The sequence below is a fragment of the Pogona vitticeps genome, chromosome ZW-PAR (genome assembly GCF_051106095.1).
Source record: "Pogona vitticeps strain Pit_001003342236 chromosome ZW-PAR, PviZW2.1, whole genome shotgun sequence".
Classification (NCBI taxonomy): Eukaryota; Metazoa; Chordata; class Lepidosauria; order Squamata; family Agamidae; genus Pogona; species Pogona vitticeps.
In genome coordinates, this window is record NC_135800.1 from 680,267 (window position 1) to 699,440 (window position 19,174).

The 19,174-nt window shown below is 52.8% G+C and overlaps 3 protein-coding genes, 2 long non-coding RNA genes and 2 other non-coding genes across 8 annotated transcripts; 5 read left to right on the top strand and 2 right to left on the bottom strand.

Annotated features, from left to right (window-relative positions):
• Positions 1-733: 733 nt before the first annotated feature.
• Positions 734-2,514, bottom strand: LOC140702981 (uncharacterized). The gene is made up of 3 exons (XR_012082261.2): positions 2,194-2,514; positions 1,079-1,206; positions 734-937 (listed from the first exon to the last, which is right to left on the bottom strand). It is a non-coding gene; the product is annotated as an uncharacterized LOC140702981 (long non-coding RNA).
• Positions 2,515-3,077: 563 nt separating this feature from the next.
• PPP1R26 (protein phosphatase 1 regulatory subunit 26) lies at positions 3,078-9,780 on the top strand. Its single transcript, XM_072985091.2, has 3 exons — positions 3,078-3,149; positions 4,605-8,352; positions 8,465-9,780. Exons 2-3 carry the CDS (start codon positions 4,664-4,666, stop codon positions 8,484-8,486), a joined length of 3,711 nt encoding a protein of 1,236 aa, XP_072841192.2. The 5' UTR covers positions 3,078-3,149; positions 4,605-4,663; the 3' UTR covers positions 8,487-9,780.
• An 881-nt stretch (positions 9,781-10,661) lies between these two features.
• PIERCE1 (piercer of microtubule wall 1) lies at positions 10,662-13,012 on the bottom strand. 2 transcript variants are annotated; one of them, XM_072985095.2, is made up of 4 exons: positions 12,925-13,012; positions 11,995-12,173; positions 11,466-11,544; positions 10,662-11,119 (listed from the first exon to the last, which is right to left on the bottom strand). In XM_072985095.2, the coding sequence occupies exons 1-4, from the start codon at positions 12,928-12,930 to the stop codon at positions 10,931-10,933; spliced, it is 453 nt and encodes a 150-aa protein (XP_072841196.2). In that variant the 5' UTR covers positions 12,931-13,012; the 3' UTR covers positions 10,662-10,930. The 2 variants fall into 2 exon arrangements, with proteins under 2 accessions (XP_072841196.2, XP_020650579.3); XM_020794920.3 differs by lacking the exon at positions 12,925-13,012 and having other exon boundaries at positions 11,995-12,274.
• A 16-nt stretch (positions 13,013-13,028) lies between these two features.
• Positions 13,029-15,655, top strand: MRPS2 (mitochondrial ribosomal protein S2). Its single transcript, XM_072985093.2, has 4 exons — positions 13,029-13,095; positions 13,803-13,928; positions 14,349-14,478; positions 14,871-15,655. The coding sequence occupies exons 1-4, from the start codon at positions 13,044-13,046 to the stop codon at positions 15,493-15,495; spliced, it is 933 nt and encodes a 310-aa protein (XP_072841194.2). The 5' UTR covers positions 13,029-13,043; the 3' UTR covers positions 15,496-15,655.
• A 1,174-nt stretch (positions 15,656-16,829) lies between these two features.
• On the top strand, positions 16,830-18,306 carry LOC110079676 (uncharacterized). The gene is made up of 2 exons (XR_002300660.3): positions 16,830-16,954; positions 18,161-18,306. It is a non-coding gene; the product is annotated as an uncharacterized LOC110079676 (long non-coding RNA).
• LOC140703003 (small nucleolar RNA SNORA17) lies at positions 17,621-17,760 on the top strand. Its single transcript, XR_012082286.2, has one exon. It is a non-coding gene; the product is annotated as a small nucleolar RNA SNORA17 (small nucleolar RNA).
• A 703-nt stretch (positions 18,307-19,009) lies between the features above and the next one.
• LOC140703004 (small nucleolar RNA SNORA17) lies at positions 19,010-19,142 on the top strand. Its single transcript, XR_012082287.2, has one exon. It is a non-coding gene; the product is annotated as a small nucleolar RNA SNORA17 (small nucleolar RNA).
• The last annotated feature ends 32 nt before the right edge of the window (positions 19,143-19,174 follow it).

The window sequence follows — 19,174 nt, forward strand, 5'->3', positions numbered from 1 at the left end:
GCTTCCCCTGCCAAAAGCCAGACTCCTGCTTGGACCCTTCCCTCTCAGGCAAGCTTGCTTTGGAAGCCGCAGATCAGCGTCGATGTTAAAAGTCTGACATCAAGCGGCCGGCAGAGAAACTGCTGGCTTCATGAGAAGGCCAGGCAGCTCGTGGGCTGGAGCCTCCCTCTGTGACCGGTCCATGTTCCTCAGTGTGTCGGTGGTGGGTCGTCAGGAAGGAGGCATCGACCTTTTCAGGGGCATTAAAGTCTCTCCCGTCGAGGCCCTAAAATCCCTGCACAGGGCAGGAGACTTTCTAGGCAGGACTCATCAAAGGTCATCCAGAATTGGTACCACTTTACTGCACAGAACAGGTAAAAATGTGACCCAAAGCGGGAGAACAAGCTCAGGGTTTTGTTTCATTCTTGGGCCAAGCCAGGTAAATGTGGGCAAACCTACACTCCACCAACAGAGGCAGAATAAGGCCGTACATCTACCCCAGGTGAACCTTCACGAAACATGTTCCAGGTTCCATCCCAAGCAACTGAAATGGTGAGACTTACCGGTCAGCACAGACTGGTTGACTAACTTGACAAAAGGCTTCTTACCTCTGATACTTGATCAGCTTAACTAAAGAAGCCAAGGTTTGGAACGGAGAACCTTCTACGCAGAAAGCAAACGCTCTACTATGGGGCTGCAACCAGGCGGGCGTGAGACCCCCCCTGTCCGTCCCGCAGCATCTCTGGGTGGAGATGGGAGCCAACTGCTTCAATTTAATTTATTAATTTAATTAATCTGGTTTACCTGTTCCTTCCCTCAGTTTCAGTCATGACTACCGTAGAGGAATCTGCTGATTTACTCCGCTGATCTCCACCGAGGTACTTTCCCACGCTGGTAACATTCAATTAAACCACGGATTAATATTCTGCCTCATCTCAAAGATCCTAAGCAGCTTTTCCTAGTTTGGATGCAACAAGAGACGGCCATTAATCGGTTACTTCTCTGTTTCATCCTGGTGGACTAAAAGGGAGCAAGAGGGACAGACTCGAAAGGCTGGTGCTTATCTCTGCTTCTCAGGATACTTTGTCCGGACACTTACCTCTTTTCTGCTCTCATTCCATCCCAGCCTCAAAGGGGCCAGTGGTTTGCAAGCCCCTTCAGACGCCAAATAAAAAGAGCTGCACTGGGTCCTCAGCATCCACGGGATCAATATTACTTGTCCATGATCTGAAAATATTAAAAATATTCCAAGAAAAATCCTAGAAAGATTTACGTATTTCTAAAGACGAAATCACCAGAACCGGTGACTAGAGGGAGCCAGAGACTATGCTATGTGTATAGGGCTAATAAAATAGCATTCACTATTATCCACATTTTTCAGTATCTGCGGAAGGACAGCAGAAATGGAGATCCTTATTGCATTTCCAATAAATCTCATTACAGAAACTGAAACCATGACATGAATTTCTAGGTGGCTCTGGTGGACGCCAGATCCTGTTAAAATCGGCACCAAATGTCGTGGGAATGTCTCATTGGGAAATCACCTTTTCCTGAGACTCCGACATGTTCAACATGGATGCCGCCGTGAGCATGTCTCGTCTTTGATTCGCTCCAGATGTGAGCTGGCATGATGGAAATAAAATGACCTAAACAGGAACTACGGCCGTTTCTTTCGCTGCCACTGTAGGGCGGCTGCCCTATAAGCCGCTGCGGTCGGTATTTCCCAGTCCCACAAAGGCTGCCAGGCTAATAGAGAACTTGGCGCCTGCGGTGGATGATCCTCTTCTTCTGAAACGCTTGGGGTGGAGGGAGGTTCCACACACACACACACACACTAAAGTTCTGACACACACGGCTCTCCCATCTGTTATCTGGCAGCCGTACATGTGAAAAAGATCTGGGCGCCTCGACAAGCTGCAAGATAAACAAAGAGTCAATAGCGGGATGAAGCCGCAAAAAAAAAAAAGTGGCGAAATAGGAGGGCCGTGTCCAGATCCAACAGGGAAAGAAAGCAACCCGCCGAACCCGCTTGGGTGAGACATCACCTGGAACACGGCACCCCGTTCAGGACACCATGGAATATTGATAATGATGATGATGATGATGATGATGATGATGAATAATAATAATAATAATAATAATAATAATAATAATAATAATAATAATAATAATAATAATAATAATAATAATAATAATAATAATAATAATAACCACCTTAGAACGGTAGAGGTGGAAAGGGACCCTGTGGATCATCCAGTCCAGCCCCTGCCAAGGAGGCCCAGCAGGGAGATTCGAACTCCCAACCTCGGGCTCGGCAGACCAAGGCCTCGATTTATGGGGTGAGGGTCTCTCTCCACCCCCTGGAGCCTTGTCCCAAATGATAAAGATGGCCTAAGGGGTCTGTTTGGCCTGGAGGAGGCCGAGAGGTTGACGGGGCAGCCCTGTTCAAATACAGCGGGGGCTCCCGTATCCGCTGGATCAGTAACCACGGACTCATTTCATTTGAAGGCGGAAAAGGCTGAATTAAAAAAAAAACACCCCATTCCCCCCCACCTCAGAAAATACTTCTACACGCTTTTTGTTTCGAACAGAACGGGCCCCTGCGGGGTGGGGGTTTGGGGGAAGGGAGCCGGGGGGGGGGGCGCGTTCGCGCTTTCCGCGTTTTTCAGCATCCGCGGGGAGGGGGTGTCTGGGGACCGATCCCCCGCGGATACGGGTCTCCTCTTGGGAAAAGGAGTCCCCGTTCGTGGGGCTGGAAGTGAGAGAGGGGGGTGTCGTCAATGGCAGGGCCTTTCTTGAGGGGGCGAGGGCGAGCCCCTTCCTTCCTCCCTTCGCCCCCTTCCCCTCAGGACCTTCGGGCCGGAGCCTCCAGGCCTTGCCGAGGTCCCCGCCCCCCGGCCCCGGAGCCCTCCCCGCGGGCAGGCGGGCAGGCGAGCGGGCGGGCGGGCGGCGCCTGGGTCCCTCGCGCTCCCGAGGCCGGCGGAGGAGGAGGAGGAGGAGGAGGCGGCGAGAGAGAGCGGCCGAGCCCCCTTGGCCGGAGGCGGCTTCCCGCCTGCCTCACCGACCGGCCCCTCGGACCGCGGCCTCGGGGGGGGGGTGGAAGCGTGAAGGGTGAGGGGGGGGTCGCTCGGCCTGAGGCCCGGCAACCGCCACCGCCGCCGCGGGAAGAGGTGAGGCCGTCGCCCGGGCTGCTCTCCCCGGGGCCCGGCCGGCGCCGAGGCCGAGGCGGCCCAGGCGGGAGTAGGCCCGGCCCGGCCCGTTGCCTTGGCAACGCAGGAGGGAGGGAAAGGGAGGGGAGGGGGTCCCCCCTCTGTGGGAGGGGGAGGCAGGATTTCGGGGGGGGGAAGAGGGGTCCATGTCGGGGGGGGCTTTGTGAGGGGGCCCCTCCAGGCTGGCCTTCCCATCCATTCAGCCTGGCTTTGCTTATATGTTGGTCTGGAATATTTCTCAAACTCCCTCCCCCCCACTTCCTCAAAGTTTGTTTATTTATTGACTCGTTTCTTCATTCGTGCATTCGTTCAAAATACATTTTTATCCTGCCTTTCCGCCCCACCTTCGGAGTTTGTTTCCTCCCTTATTTATTTATGTATATTTACTTATTTATTTATTATATTTTACTTTGCCTTCCCCTCCCCTTGAGGTTTATTTACTTATTTATTCATTCATTTATGTATAATATTTTGCCCTGCTTCCCCCCCTTAACATTCATTTATTGTTTGTTCATTTTTCACCCTGTCTTTCTCCCCTTAAAGTTTACTTATCTATCTATCTATCTATCTATCTATCTATCTATCTATCTATCTATCTATCTATCTATCTATCTATCTATCTATCTATCTATCTATCTATCTATCTACCTACCTACCTACCTACCTACCTACCTACCTACCTACCTACCTACCTACCTACCTACCTACCTACCTACCTACCTACCTACCTACTTACTTACTTACTTACTTACTTACTTACTTACTTACTTTTCTCTATATTATAAAAGCCTTTGGTCAGAAACAGAGATAGATTAATTTTTGTATTTCGTAACGTGAGCTGTTGTGGACAAGGCCACTTCATCAGACATTATGATGGATTGCTTTTTATAACACCCATCTGACCAATTATGGCTGGACCATTCAAAGAAAATAACAAAAAATAAATGTGATATGATCAAGGGCATAAATTAGCAAATTAAACTGAATAATAAACATTTTGAACTGGTCCATCAACTGAGGCTACACATTTTTTGGGGGGGAAGTGGCTTCAATTATGAGCCAAAACGTAACTTTAAAGAGGGTTAGGTTAAAATATATCACATGTAGGATTTCCTAGTGAAATAGGGGACCAGGTCTTTGATCTTTCAGATGCAGAAATAGGCTTGTTGGCTTGTTTTAGACCATTTCTATGTTGTTTCTGATTTTCATTGGGCTGCAGAGCTGTCTCCCTCAAAACAACAAGGTGGTCTGTATAGGAGAAGGTGCCCCCCCACATCTTGTTTTGATCTGTGTCGGCCACCCCATACTTTACGTTCAGAGGGACAGAGACAATCTGGAGGCATTCAGTCTGGCTTGGTATCCGATCGGGACCCTGGCACTGACCCCCCCCCCCCCTGTTTTGTTTGTTTTCCTCAGGATGGACCAGCGTTTCACCTGAAAAGGACTGGCTTTTCAGGCCTTGCTCCCCTGCTAAGATGTTCCTCGTGAACCCCTCTCCTTTGGTGGCCCTTCCGAGGAAATGGGAGCCCTTCCCCCATTCTAGAAGCTGCCGGTACCCCATTTGCTTCTCCGAGTCCGAAGATGACCTTGCCAGAACGAGCGTCAGCGCCAAGGTTCAGATGATCATAAACAACCTGCAAAGCGAAGAGGCATCTCGGAGCAGCAGCAACCATGCCTACGGGCGCCTTCTGCAGAAAAAAACGAAGGGAGGAAAAGGCAGAGGCCCCAAACCCAGAGGTGGCGTCAAAACATTGCAAGGGCGCCTTAAATACACCCGGCAGAACTGCCCGGCTGACTCTGATGGCATGGAAGTGGAGGAAAACTCGGAATATGCACCCCTCTCATTGATCTCCGACAGTGACGATTCTGTGGACAGAGACATAGAGGAAGCCATTCAAGAGTACCTGAAAAGCAAGGGCCAGAGTGTGCCGCCGCTGGGAAGCCACGCCAAGAGAGAAGTAGGAGAGAAGCAGGCCCAGCAGCGACACCCGTCACTTGACCCCGTCTGTAGTGTGTTTCGTGCAACTGTTGAGACAGCTAGGATCCCGCAGCAGCACCAGCAGGCTTCTGAGCACTCCGAAGATGATGGCACCAAATGGGCTCCCTCTCCTTCCAGTGTGAGCAGCGACGATTCTTTTGAGCAAAGCATAAAAGCCGAGATCGAGCAATTCTTAAGTGAGAAGAAGCAGCAAGGAAGGAGGAGGGATGTAACCGCGGGGAATAAGCGATTTGATCGAAAAGAGACCCAAGGAAAGCCAACAGTCAGGCGTCAGAAGGGGAAGACTCGCGGGGGCATCCAAAGTTCTCTGAGGGGAGGGCGGAAATTACTCTGTGCAGAGCAGCACCCTGAACCACAAGGCAGCAGGGTTTCTAAATGTTTGAAGTCAAAATCCAGCGACGAGCTTGCAGACTTCAAAACGAGAAGCCGGGCACACTTCAAAACATCCTTGGCTGGCCGTTCCCTGGAACAAAGCGAAGAAGGTGAGAAAAGGCAAACGCCTTGGAAAGCCAGAGGCAGACAAAGGCTTGAAAGCAAAAATCCGTCTGATTCGAGCAGCGACGATGGCATCGAAGAAGCTATTCAGCTGTACCAGCTTGAGAAAGTCCGGAAAGCAGCAGTCGCCCAAAGAGAATGCCTCTCTTTTCAGAACGGAGAGTACCAGCCGAGTTTGGTAGAAGACAGAACTGCGAGCCTGGCCGTCCCTTCGGTGAAAAGTGCCTTGCCAGAAATCCGGAGGAAAACTCTAAGCAGAAAGAGGAGGCCGGTCCTTTCGAAGCCGGCAGAGCTAAACAGGAGGACCCTGATTTGTCACGAGCTGCAGAAAGGCACAAGCTGTACCCCTCCAGAAAATAACCGGGACAAACGTGCAGTCTTGCTCCACACCTATTGTCGAGCAGACACTGCCGCGGAGTTGATGTGCGCAGAAGCTATCCTGGACATTTCAAAAACCATCCTGCCTCCCCCCGTGAGAAGTGAGAGCAGATCCTTTGCAACAGAACCGGTCTTCTGCCCCCAGAACGGGCCAGCCGCTCTGCCGGAGAGTGACAGCAATGCTGTGGACAGTGATGATAGCATTGAACAAGAGATACAAGCCTTTTTGGCTGTCAAAGCACAGACGGAGCGCTTGGTAGCAAAATCCAAGGAGGCCTCGCACTCTGGCCATAGCCCTCCGTCCTCGAGTCAACCTGACAAACAGGCCCGAAGCGCCAAGCGTCCGTGGCCCAAACCGATGAAACTGTCCCTGAGTGGGAAAAGGAGGTGTAAAGAAGACAGCAAAATGTCCGTGCCCCACACAGCCGGACCGTGGATACAGCCAGAAACAGATGGTGGCTCTATGGATGATATCAATTCAAAATCCTCTGCGGCTGAGCAAGGGAAGGAAGGTGACGCCGCAGGAGTGGCTCCGCGCCAAGAAGACGCGCTAGTCCCTATCAGTCCTAGAGATGCTGCAAATCCTTTCTCTTGGGGGCTGCTTAGTTCTAGAAACCTTGTGAAAAAGACAACACCCAACCCACTGAAATACAGGGCAGGTGACAAGAGCAGCTCCTTGGACAGTGACGAGGATCTGGATAGCGCTATCAAAGACCTCCTGCGGTCTAAGAGGAAGCAGAAGAAAAAAGCCAAAGACCCAAGAACTCAGTGTAAGAAAAAAGTCAGGTTTGGTGGTACGGAAACGATGCACGTTCTTGAGGAGAAAGAAAAAGCCTGCAGACCCAAAACCCTACCCTTGCTAAAAAGCTGCCTTGTAGGTTGTAGAAGAGAGATGAACGAGGAAGATGCAGAGGAAACGCCTGAGAGCACTGCCGAGGGGAAATTAAAAGACGCAAAAACCGTACACGTTGCATATTATGGGTTTAAAGAAGAGGACGACCAGATGAAACCATTTTCTGGGCCAGACACCAAGGATTTCTCCAAATATCCTCAAAGCCCTTGGACGGCTGGATCTTTGACCGATGACAGTAGCTCCGTTGACAGTGATGACAGCATTGAGCAAGAAATTCAGAGGTTTTTGGCCGAAAAGGCTAAAGACTCCACATGTTCCATGGAGACACCTGGGGCCAATGCAGTTGCTGAGACCTTAGAAACCGATAAACCCCAGAACACTCTACCTGAAGCTAAGTGCCAGGGCAGTTCCCTGTCAAAACAGAGGAGAAAAGTGAACAAGAGGTGTCAGCCCTTTATTGGGTTAAGAGGCTCCCAAAGATCTGGGAAGAAAACTGGGGGAAGCGCTTCCCTTGATGGTGCACAAACAGTAACATACGCGGGAGATACATGGAGCCATGCGACGGTCACATTGGAGGCACGCCAAGGACTCGGTCTAGCACAAGATGTGGGCTCACCTCTACAAAGGACTGTGGTAGAGGGCAAGGTTATCTGCGGCGGCAAGCCTGGTCAGAGAGATCTACCTCCAAAGGAGAAAGCCGTGGGTCCTACACTGCAAAGTTGTTTTAAGTCCCTGTGTCCTTTAAAAAGAAAGCCCACGTGTGAGTTCAAAATCTCCAGCAAGTTCATCGCAGGCCTGAGAAGCACTCGGTCTAAGAAGAAAGCTGTGCGGTGGGGGAAAAGGCAGAGCACAGACTCTGCGTTGCTCAAGAGGCAAAGCGGTGTGGCCGCCTCGGCTCAGTGCAGAGAGAGTTGTGAAACGGCCGTGAAGAGAAGGACCCGATCTTCCGGGAGTGAGGCAGGCGCAGAAGAAGCAGGATTCTCTCCGAGGTGTGGTGCAGAAGGGTTGCACACCTCCGTATCAGAAAGGAATGTTAAAATGCAGGTCACTGCTTTATGCAACGAAATGGTGGATCTAGCCAAACTTTGGCCTTTGGGGGTCGAAGGGCCTTGCAGCCGGGGGAATGCCAGCCACGGCTCTCCGTCAGAAGAGCCTCCGGCTGATGTAGGAAGGGTCAGCATCAGTACAGGACTATCTCCGGTTGAAATCCCCAGCGAGGAAGAGACAGGGAGAGTCCAGGAGCCCCTCACCAGTGGGAGGGAAGGGAAGGTCCCCAACTGCATTTGTGACTCATCGCCGAGAGAGACATCAGGGGTCGACCAAGGCAGGGCAGCCGAAGAACCGACCCTCAAAGCTTTAGAAGGAGGTTCTGCAGAATTTATAGACAGGGTGATGGAGGAGTACGCACGCTGTTTAGTGAAAAGCAAAGCTTCCAATTTGTAAGTCCTTTTAATTTTTATAGCGTTCTTTGTTTTCAAAGGTGGTTCAGAAAAGGAGCTGCCTCCTAAATTGTCCTCTTCACACTGACGCTGCGATTAATCTTCCCTAAAGGTCTTTTCCACATGGAGATTAATATCTGTGCCACGAGTAAAGCCGCCCATCCTGTCGGGGTCTCCAAAGCACCCGAAGCAGAAAGAGAACTGGGGAGAATCCTGATCGGTTCCTGGATCCACCCGCACGCCGATGACGAAAAATGTGTCTCCTGTTACCTGTTTATGGGAGGTGCCTCTTCCAGCATGGCGTTTTGAAATTACTTGAAAACTGCTGTAGGGAAATCTTTTTGAAGCAACGTACGGGAGCATGCCTGACGTGTCTCCCTCAGTGCACCATGGAGATAACCGGGGTCTCTTATCCTTTAAACGACGGCACGCCTAAGAGTAGAAAACACAAATAGTGCCTCCCAGCAGCGTCAGTCATAGGTGAAAGAAGTCTTGCAGAACAGGTGGAGCTGACTTAATTGGGCCAATTGCTGTTGGATGTGCCACAGAATTGAAGCTAATATCAGATATATTCCCCTTCTCTGATTTCTGGCTTCTTCCTCTCCTGTATTTATGGAATAGTAAGGTCTCCTCATTCACCTCGATCCAGAGAGCTCCATGCACATAATCTACCATAGGACCCCCGTATCTTTGGGGCATTGGCTCCAAGCCCCACTGTTGCAGATGCTGAAAAACACATCCATTACATGGTCTCTGGCTCCCTTCACCAGTTCTGATCGTTTTAGAAACAAATATTTCTAGGATTGTTCTTTTAATATTTTTAATATTTCCAGATCCTTACTAAGTGAATCCGCGGATACTGATCCCGCGGTTACGGGAGTCCTGCTGTAGTACTGCCATAGTCAGGAACAGGATGCCATGGGGAGTGTGGGCCATCCATCTGTTTCCAGGAGAGGTTGGGCTGATGTCATTTCCTGCTGCTTGGCTCAAAGGCCCCGTGTGAATTCAGAAAAGCAGTTCTCTGTTCAGAACTGGGAGCCCGCCTTGTGCATTTCAAGTGGCATTATATGTTGTTTTATTTTTAATGCTACATTTCCAAGGTTAAAATGTTCTTCTAGATATCTTACTAGTCTGTCCTCAGTGTGAATTCTGCTGGACATCTGTTGAATCAACCTGAATGTTTAAAAAGAGGGGGTTCCCTCTTGGGAGGTTGGGGGAGGGTGGGCGTGGAAACCCACCACCTCCCCCTTTGCGTTAATTCATTTTTCCGTTCAGTCGCAGTCATCTGTAGCTTGTGAGTTCAATGCTGTCTGACTGAAGAAGCACTTTTTAAATTAAGAAAATCTGTTTTGTATATAAGAAACGATGTACATTCATACATTTATAAGATTTAATAAACTGGGTTCGGTTCACGAACCATGAAATCGAGATGGATTCTAAGTCATTTTATTTATTTAAATTTGAATAAGTAGAATAAATAAATTAGTTTCTCCTAATGCAGGCAAGTCTGTTTCCCAAAGCTGCTTTTCCTACTTGGGCTCAGATGTTTGCACAGAGAAAGGTAACGCATGTGTAGAAACCATCGGAATCTATCTGGGCAACGGTCCTCATACTAAGTAATATTTTGCAATTTTATGGTGCCTTAGACACAAGGAGAAAATACTAGAGATGGACATGGTAAGAGATAAAAGATCACCCTCGCCCCACTGCTAACTCTTTTAAAATTCCGAGAGGTGAACATCGTTGGGGTGTGTGTGTGATAGTGACAAACTCACCGACATCTCTCGTGTCGTCTGCCCCCAGCCCCCTCCCCACCTTGCCTCGGAAGGCTTCAAGAGACAATGGTGTCTTTATTTTTTTCCTAAAGGACAAGGTTTTTAAGAGGGGAGCCAAGCCACAAATCATACAGAAGCTGGAGTGGCAGAAGACCCGAGGCTGAACCCGGCCTCCCACCCACTCCGAAGGCTGGTCTTCTGGGACTCGAGAGGCACAGTGGAGAAAACTAAACCCTACAAACTGACTGGGTTTGGTTGAGTGCAAGGCACCTGGTAAGCCATTTGGCATCTTTCTCACGCACCCTTGGTGCCCATAGGTGCCACGTGGAGGAAATCAACAGAACAGGTGGAGCTGCCTTAGGCAGGTTCTGGGCCAGAATCCTTCCCCAGCCTTACCAGGAGATAGCACCAGGCACCCATCCTGGCTCTCCTGCATCCAGAAAGCGTGTCCTCCTGCTTCCCCAAGCACGGAGTCAAACAGCACGCAGAGACTCCGGGGGCTCCAGAACGGGTAATGATAGGTGATGCTTCTGCTCAACATAAAGGCAGGTTTTATTAGCAGAGATAGCTGTGTATCCCCCCCCCGGGGAGGGGGCACAACATGTTACAAGCATCCTTGCGGGAGTCTGGGAGCACATTCCGGGAGGATTTCTCCGACAAGCCATGGGAGAGGAAGATTGCAATCGAAAGACCGTGGAAAACGATGCGTTCCAAGCTCCTCTCGGAGGAAGAAAACCAGGAGGAAGCCGCGGGAAGGAAGGAGAAGCGGGGGGGGACACACAAACACACACCCCCGTCGTCTCCTACTCACAGAAGGACGGGCCACCCGTTCGGTAGCTGGGGTGGAAGTTGTACGTGTCGAAGGCGGTGATGAGGTTGTCGGGACCGGTCACGTCGCTTTTCTCCACGAAGGTGTTGATCCCGTTGTTCCGGTACATGCCGAACTTGATGAGCGTGTCCGAGAAGGCGTGCGGACTGGTGTGGAAACAGGTCTGTGGAGGAGATATATATATATATATATAACACGAGAGAGGAACGGCGTTACCCGCCTGACTCGGGGGCCCATAACCTCTCCTCGCCTGCCCCAATGATGGGGACCAAAGGTGCTTTCGACGGAGCCCCCCGATCCAACCCCAAGAAGAGAGGGGGTCTCAGATGCAGTAGGAAGATTTGGGGCCAGGAGAAATATTCGGAGCCCGACTCTGTAACAGGACAACACAGAAGAACTCTTAAAGGTTATGCATGCAAGGATTCTTGCAAGATTTGCACGCAGGCCCTAGATTTCCGGAATGCATCCGGAAACCTTGCACCGCCTAACGCGACGACTCCCTCGTTTACCGGCATCTCGTGAACGGTGGGCGGTTTCCTGCCGTAGTCCATGTTGGTGGTCCAGAACAACGGGTTGCGCTCCTTCACTCTGAAAAAGACCAGAGCATCCATCGGTCGACCCGGGACGTATAAAAGCCTACCTGGGATTCGAACTCCATTCCGCGGCTCCACGGGAGAAGAGAGGAAAAAGCAAATGAGGAAAATGCGCAAATGAGGCTGGACCGCTCTGCAGAGCTGTTGGACGCATTCTTTTAAAAAATGATATAGGTACTGCATTGATCTTTGTCTTAATTCGCCCATTAATAGTATAAAAAGTCTCCTTGTTCATCGTTTTAAATAATCGTCTTTTCATGACGTTGACCACTCCTTGTAAACTCTAAAATTTAACGAATTGTCTTTCATGGTCGGAAGCCACCTCCGGTCCTTTTCAAGGAGAAACGTGGGATAAAAAAACATTTAAAATAAATAAATTGTGCGTCCGGCCAACAGATAAAATCGCTTTTCAATGTTCTCTGGTCCCCCCCCCCAACCCACTTACCTGTAGCCCCGAAACATCCCTGGGTGGTTGAAGCGGGAGGGCAAGGTGGGGTCAATGCGGTAGAAGTCGCTGGTCCTCGTCTGCAGGGTCTTCTCCTCCTCCCCTCTATCATCATCATCCTCCTTCTTTTGCTGCTGCTGCTGGGGGGCTAGGGGGCCTTCTGGGCCAGGCGCTTCTCCCTGGGACATGATGGGGGGGGGGAGGCGGACAGGACCCAGCAGTCAGGGCACCTCCGAGGGCCGGCTGGAGGATGGATGGGTGGACCGGGTGGCGGGGAGTTCCCCCGGGGGGGGGGTTGCTAGGAGACGGGCGCTCGCAAAGAAACAGTCCCCGGGGTTGCCCCGGAGACCGCCCCCCCGCTTGCACAAGCCTGGTGAAAACGCTTGTGAACAGAAGAGGCGCAACCCCTGCAGCCCCCCCGCAACCCCCCGGGCGGCGGATCAACCCTTTCGCCTTTGGGGAGGGAGAAAGCCGAGCCCCCTTCCCCCCCTCGCCCGGACTGTGAAGGATGCGAGGAGTGCCGGGCTGGGGGTTAGGGGAGGCTTGGGTTCGAATCCCGGCTGGGGCTCTATGGGAGCCTCCCTGGGCAGCGTCCAGCAGCGGGGGGGGGGAACAGTTTGGGTCGGGAGTTCGAATCCGTTGCTAAGGGGCCTTGGGCGACCCCCCTTTCCTCCTCTCCCCACCAAACTCTCTCTCTCCCCCCCGCCCCCCCGGGGCCCCGTCCCACCCGAGGGAGACCAACGGGGCGCGTTGCAAAAGGGGAGGCAGGTTCTTCCCCCCCGTCCTAAAATCCACCAACCCCCCCCCCCTTTTCCGGATCTGGCCCGAGGCAGCCCCTCGGTTGCTCCTCCCCTGGCCGGGGGGGTTTTGGGATGCAGGGCTGCGGGCGGGGGGGGAGGGCGGCTCGGCTCCCATCATCCTCCTCCTCACCATCATCCGCCACCGACCCTAGCCCGGCGGGAGCAGCAGGGGGAGCCGGCGAGCCTCAGCGGAAGCCCTTCCCTTCCCTGCCCTTCCCTTCCTTCCCGGGGGGGCCGGATCTGGGCGACATGGCTGCAGCGGCGGCGGCGGCGGCGGCGGCGGGGAGGCTCTGGCGGGCAGGTCGGGCTCCTTTTCCTTCCCGGGGCTTGAGGAGGATTTGGGGGGTGGGGGGGCTCCGTCGTGGCCAAGGCAGCGTGGGATAGTGGGGAGGGCCCGGACCTCAAGCCCCCCCCTTCTCCGGGGGGTGGAGGGGGCAAGGGGGGGGAGGAGGAAGACCCGGGCTCCTGCCAGGGGCAGGACTCGAACTCGCCACCCACCCGGAGAAAGGCCGCCGGGAGGGGCTGAGACGGGCGGGGGGGGGGGAGGGAGGATAGAACCGGGTCTGGGGCGAGTCGCCAGCAGGGAACGCGGAGCCCTCCCTCTTTCCTTCCCCCCCCCCCGCTTTCGCCCCTGAGCTGGGATGCCAGGAGTGGATGGGAGTTGTAGTCCCTGAAGCGCCAAGGCGGCGTGGGGGGGGGCAAGGAGGAGGCTCTCCATTGCCAGACCATCCGTGGCCCCCCCATCACTAAGCCCAGCCCCACTTCGGAAGGAAGCAGGTCTGGAGGACATCCTCAGGGGGTCGGGGGGGGGCGATGACACTGCCACATGGGTTATGTTGCTGTATCACCCATCTGCCCCGGCCAGCAGAAGATGGCTAGTGTGTGCCCAAGGGGTGCTTTTTCCACCCCTCTGGCTCCCGGGTTCTTTTATTTCTCCCTGCTGGGGGATTCTGGACCTTGTAGTCCAAATATTTAAAAAATTCTCTCTCTCTTCTCTTTCCGGAGCAGCCGTTCCCAGGTTCAGTCGTCTGCAGGGTTCAGCGGGGGTTTTGTTCGCCCACCCGAGGTTCTATGGGGCCGTCGCCACCCCGTCCAGAAGGCCAGCTGAAGCCCCAGAGGCGACGGGAGCGCTGGGTATGGCCATGGCCGTGGCGGGGGTGGGGGGGTCCACAGGGAGGGGTGTGTGTGTCTGTGTGCCATTTGGGGCAGGAAGAAGCGGTGGGGGAGAAGCAGAGGCTGGCGGGCCTTCCGCAGAAGGTTGGGGTCCAATTTATGCCGCTCAAACAATGACCCTGTAAAATTTCGTACCGCTCTCGGCTAGTCTGTGTTGTGGCCACATCCCGTCTGGCATTTATCCCCAAAAGGGGTTCCTTCCAGTGTGAAACCAGAGAATGGTTTTCTATCCCATCAGCCGTCATCTGGGCCCTGGGGTGGGGGGGGGTTGGGGGGGCATTTGGCAAAGAGCATTTTAGGGGCCGCCTCCTCGGAAGCTCCCTCAGTCCCTGGCCTCATCCAGACCCTCTGCTTCTCCTGGGTTTCCTTTCCCTCTTCCAGACGTCAAAGAAAAGCTTCTGCAGGAACCCCTCAGGCACAAGGATTTCTTCAACGTCCAGGAACTCTTCTCCCTGCGGGACCTCTTTGAGGCTCAGGTCCATCTCGGCCACAAGAAGGGCTGTCGTCACAGGTCAGTCGTCCGGCAGCGTTTCTGATCCGAATTGGCCTGTGGGCACCTCCTGACTCCTCTTCACCCACAGAAGTTCTGGGGAGGGGGGGCTTTTGCAGCGTTCTGCCAAAATCAGGCCCAGGTCACAAATCAGACTACCTCTCGCTTGTGCAGATGATGACGGGCCCTGCCCTCTGGGATGATGGAGAACCAATCCTGCCCCCTCCTCTGGAGGACCGCCATCCTTCCTCCCATCTTCTTTTCCAAAGGCTAAAGAGGCCCAAGTCTTTCTGTCTTTCTTCCTTGGTTTCCAGTCCCCTGATCATCCTCCTTGCTCTCCTCTGAACTGGTCCCAGTTGGCCAGCGTCCTCCTTAAAAAGCGTGGTGTCCAGAACTGCCTTCTGTCCCTGCAGGTTAATGGAGCCGTACCTGTTTGGCTGCCGCTTAGACGTGGACATCATCGACCTGGAGAAGACGATGGCCCACCTCCAGTTGGCCCTCAACTTCGTCGCCCACATTGCTTACCGCAAGGGCATCATCCTCTTCGTCAGCCGCAACCGTCAGTTCTGCTACCAGATAGAGAAGGTGGCCGAGGAGTGTGGCGAGTACGCCATGGCGCGCCCCTGGGTGTCCGGCTTGTTCACAAACGCCCACTTGAAGTACGGGCAAGGGGTCCGCCTGCCGGATCTCGTCATCCTCCTCAGCACCCTCGGCGTCGCCTTCGAGCCCCACCCGGCCGTCGCGGAGGCGGCCAAGATGAACATCCCCACCGTGGGGGTGGTGGACAGCAACTGCAACCCCTCCATTATCACGTACCCCATTCCGGGGAACGACGACAGCGCGTCGGCCGTCCAGCTGTACCTGAAGCTCTTCAAGAGGACGATCACGAGGGCCAAGGACAAGAGGAAGCAAATGGAGGCCCTGCTGGGGCTGCAGCAGAAAGAAGCCAGCCAGGGGCGCCAGGAGCCCCTTCCGACGCCCACAAGCCCAGAAACCATGAAACGAAGCGAAGCAGATCCGCCGCCTTCTGTGGGCTGAATGGCTCGGGACCCGTGGCCCCAACCCGTTTGAAGCCGCTGTCCTCCCTCGGCTGTGTTCGGAGGTCCACCTCCATGGACATTCACGTTTTGCTCCAGACCCCATGCCATGCCTCTGCTCTCTGTAAAAACCTGCAGTAAAGTTGCCATTTTTCTCAGAAGGCCTCTCTTTCTTGTGCTTTAGAACAGCCATGGCTTGTTCTGCAAGAATTGCAGGGTTTAAGCCATGATGACCACGAATTCTCCGGCCTTGGCTGCCTGCTCCTGGGCATAGGCGCCGGTCAGTCGTTTGCCCTGGGCTGGGGAAGTGGGTGGCTTCCTGACATGTGGGGCTGTTCCGAGGGTGCCAGCTTGGGAGCCCCTGCAACGGTGTCTGCCTCCTTTTCCCCCCTCCTTTTCCCCCTCATTTTATTAAAACGAGGGTGGTTTCTCAAGGGGCATGTTATATACAGTAGGAGCCCCTCATCTGTGGGATAGCTTCCCTTTCCTAAGCTCCTGAAAAACTTAAATCTTGAACAGGGTCTGCTTTTGTTTTCCAGCCTGTGTTGTTTGGCTTCTTAAAAGATGCCACAAAAAGCAACGAGCAACACACAGCATGCATTTAAAAACTGCATTTTAAACTGGTGATTTTAAAATCCTTTCAAATAAACTTTCCCAGAATGACTTAGTTATCCTCAAGGCCTGTTTCCTAACTCGAGAACTACTCTAGACTCCCAGAGGCACCGACGGTCGAGGTTTCCCTCGTTTTTTGTCGCAGGCTGTCCTACCCTGCAGGGTTGTTGTGACTGTAAGGGCGGAGGGAGGGGGGAGAAGAGGAGGAGAGCCCGGTGTGCTGCTTTGAGCAGACGGGGAGGAAAGGTATGTTAGAGAAGGGCAAGGGATAAACAAACCCAGGATGTTTGCAGACCTCGTGAGCAGCAGGTATCCTGACACCTTCCTTGTTACCAAGGTCTGGATTTGGGGTGGGAGGGGGGTCAGTTTGGGGGGGGGAGGCTTGTTATTTTTAATTTGCTCCCTGAGAAGATCTTTGACCCTGTTCCCACCAGGGTTGGGCAAGATCCTTTCTTTTCTTTTCCTCTCCTGACTTATTCCCAGGGCTTCTGCCCTGCATCAATTTCTCCCAGGGAAGTAAATAAAGGCGCGTATCACTTTAAATCGTGGCTCCCTCCGTCACTTCCCCGGCCTTTCTCCTCACTTCCGTTTCCGGTTAAAAACCGCGGTTTTAAAACGGACCCCCCACTCATCGCTGAACCCGGAAGTTCGCCCGCTACAAAAAGGAGATGCTTCTCTTTCCTTTTTTCCTACGCTCTATGGTTTCTTGGTGTTTGCTTTTTTTAAACCTTCCACCCTTTTCGTCCCTCGGGCCTTCCCGTCGGTGCGCATGCGTTCTCTTGCTCCACGCCGGCCTATATAAGCCTGGGACGCGGAGTGCGTCGGCCATTTTGCGCGTGGAGAGCAAGGTGGGTGTGTTGCTTTTCCTGTTGCTGGCTGTTTGCGAGGATGATGGCTGTTGTCGTCTGTCGGAGGGCGCCGGGTCAGGGAAGCCTGCAGATCCCATCGTCCCGGATGGCACGACAGGCTGGGGGATGATGGGAGTTGTTTTCTGCCACGTGTGGGAGGCAAGACCGCAGAGCCCATGGCCCCAGATGTGATGGCAGACTGGAGGATGATGGGAGTTGTCTGCATGCTGTTGAAGAAGGAAGGAACGGGGAAAGGCTTATAAGAAACCAACACGAGCTACTTGATCCCTTGCCTTGCTTGGGGGGGGGGGGGAAGAGGACGGTTTCCACCTGCGTGGCTTTTTGGCCCAGTTAGTTTCTGGGGATAGAGAGAGGATCGGCGATATATGATTGCAATGCATCAGAAAACCACCACCGTCCTATTCTCTGGGGGCCTCTTCCAAGCCCACCCGCGGGTGCTGAAAACCGTGGATGATATTGAACGCTCCCTATAGCATTTTCTCCGGCTCCCTCTAGTGGCCAGTTCGGGTAACCTCGTTGACCAGGACATCTGAAGTGCTCTTTTGCAAGAGAAAGGCAGCCATAGCAGTGGGTCTTCCCGCTTGGGTGCAGGGGGCGGGTGGAGGGCAAGGAAAGGCCCCTTCCTGCAACAGCGGAGACCCCCCCATTGCCCCTAGAGGCGTTGCAAGCACCGGCTGCTGTGCTGGGTTTGCGTCATTAGGTGGCAAAGAGGAACAGGCTACGTCTACGCTCAGTGCCCTGACAGCCACCCCGTGGGCACTTTGAATGATTTCTAGCCTGACAAAGCCACACACTCATCCTTTCCCCCACCCCCACCCTCGGCTAAAGACTAAAACGACTGGGGCAGTCTGTGCAAACCAAGGTAGGATCCCCTTGCCCGCGGGGGCGGGATCCGCTGATTCATTTACCTTCAGTCTCAAAATAGGGAAAGAAAAATATATATTTAGAAAGAGGAAATGACCAGAACTGGGGGAGCCAGAGATGCTGTTTATGTGCACATTTTCCAGTATCCACAGAGGGGGGCTTGGAACCATCTGCTGTGCATACAGAGGGTCCTACCCTATTTGTGATTAATGCAAGATGATTTTCATGCTGCACTGTGGAACTCTGAAAGATCTGAGTGGTAGTTAAAGCCATTTATCTGTTCGGGTTATTAATGACAATTTTTTAAATTATTATTTACAGGCCCACGCTGTGTGCTGTTGCAAGCCAAAACAAGGTCCGGTCGTATCTGAGAACAATTTACAAGTGTGAGTTGCTACACATTTAAATTGGAGAGTGTCACAAAGTTTGCCCTCGTGGAATAAAAGGACAAATGTTTGCCATGTAAATGTCCCGTTCAGTTTCTTTTTCATTCCAGGTGCTAAGAACTGAAAACATGAGCGCTCCCCCCCCTCCCTTTACCAATCAGCTCTTGGTTTTTCATTCACACAATTCCTCTCAGTGGGCACATGTTATCTCTTTGATTGTAGGTCTGCCCTAAAGCTTTTGATCTTTGATCTTCCGTTCAAGCCTGGAGCAGCTTGATGTGGCATGTCAACATTTAAAAAAAATTGAAGTGTCCACTGAGCAGATTAGGCAAAAAAGTATTTGGGTGGGTTTTTTGCTGTGATGCTTAAACTTTCAGACAATGTATGAATTGTATTACTAGTCCTGAGAAATACAGTTGGCTGCATATAGAATATATGCAGCACATTAATTTTGAAGAGAAGGAAAGAGCGGGGGGAGGGCAGATCGTAAAGAGTGTTTTGGGTGTCGTTGGTCTCTGCTAGGTGGAAATACAGTAGGACACGCACACCATCCACTGGATCAGCAGCCACGGATTCACTTTTCTCCTGCCTGAAAATATTAAATTGCCAGAACAGAAAGGCGTATTTATACATATTTTCACAGTATTTACAAGGCTAGCTGCTAAGGGGAATCTATGAAAGGTACATCTCCAATTCTATATTTTGGGCCATCTGCGGCGGGTGGGGCTTGGAACTGACACCCCCCCCGACACCCTGGTCTTCCTGCATGAGGGCTTTTGGGTGGGCTGCCCCGTTGAGACGTAACTACGACTGCAGTGTCGTTTTTATGCCAGAAGGAGGCAGAGAGGAAACGACGGCTGCCTAAACATCTTAACCCTTAAAGAAGGGGTGAAAGATGATGACGGCAGCTGGACAAAGGAACAAACTCATATTCATGTTTTTCCCCCTG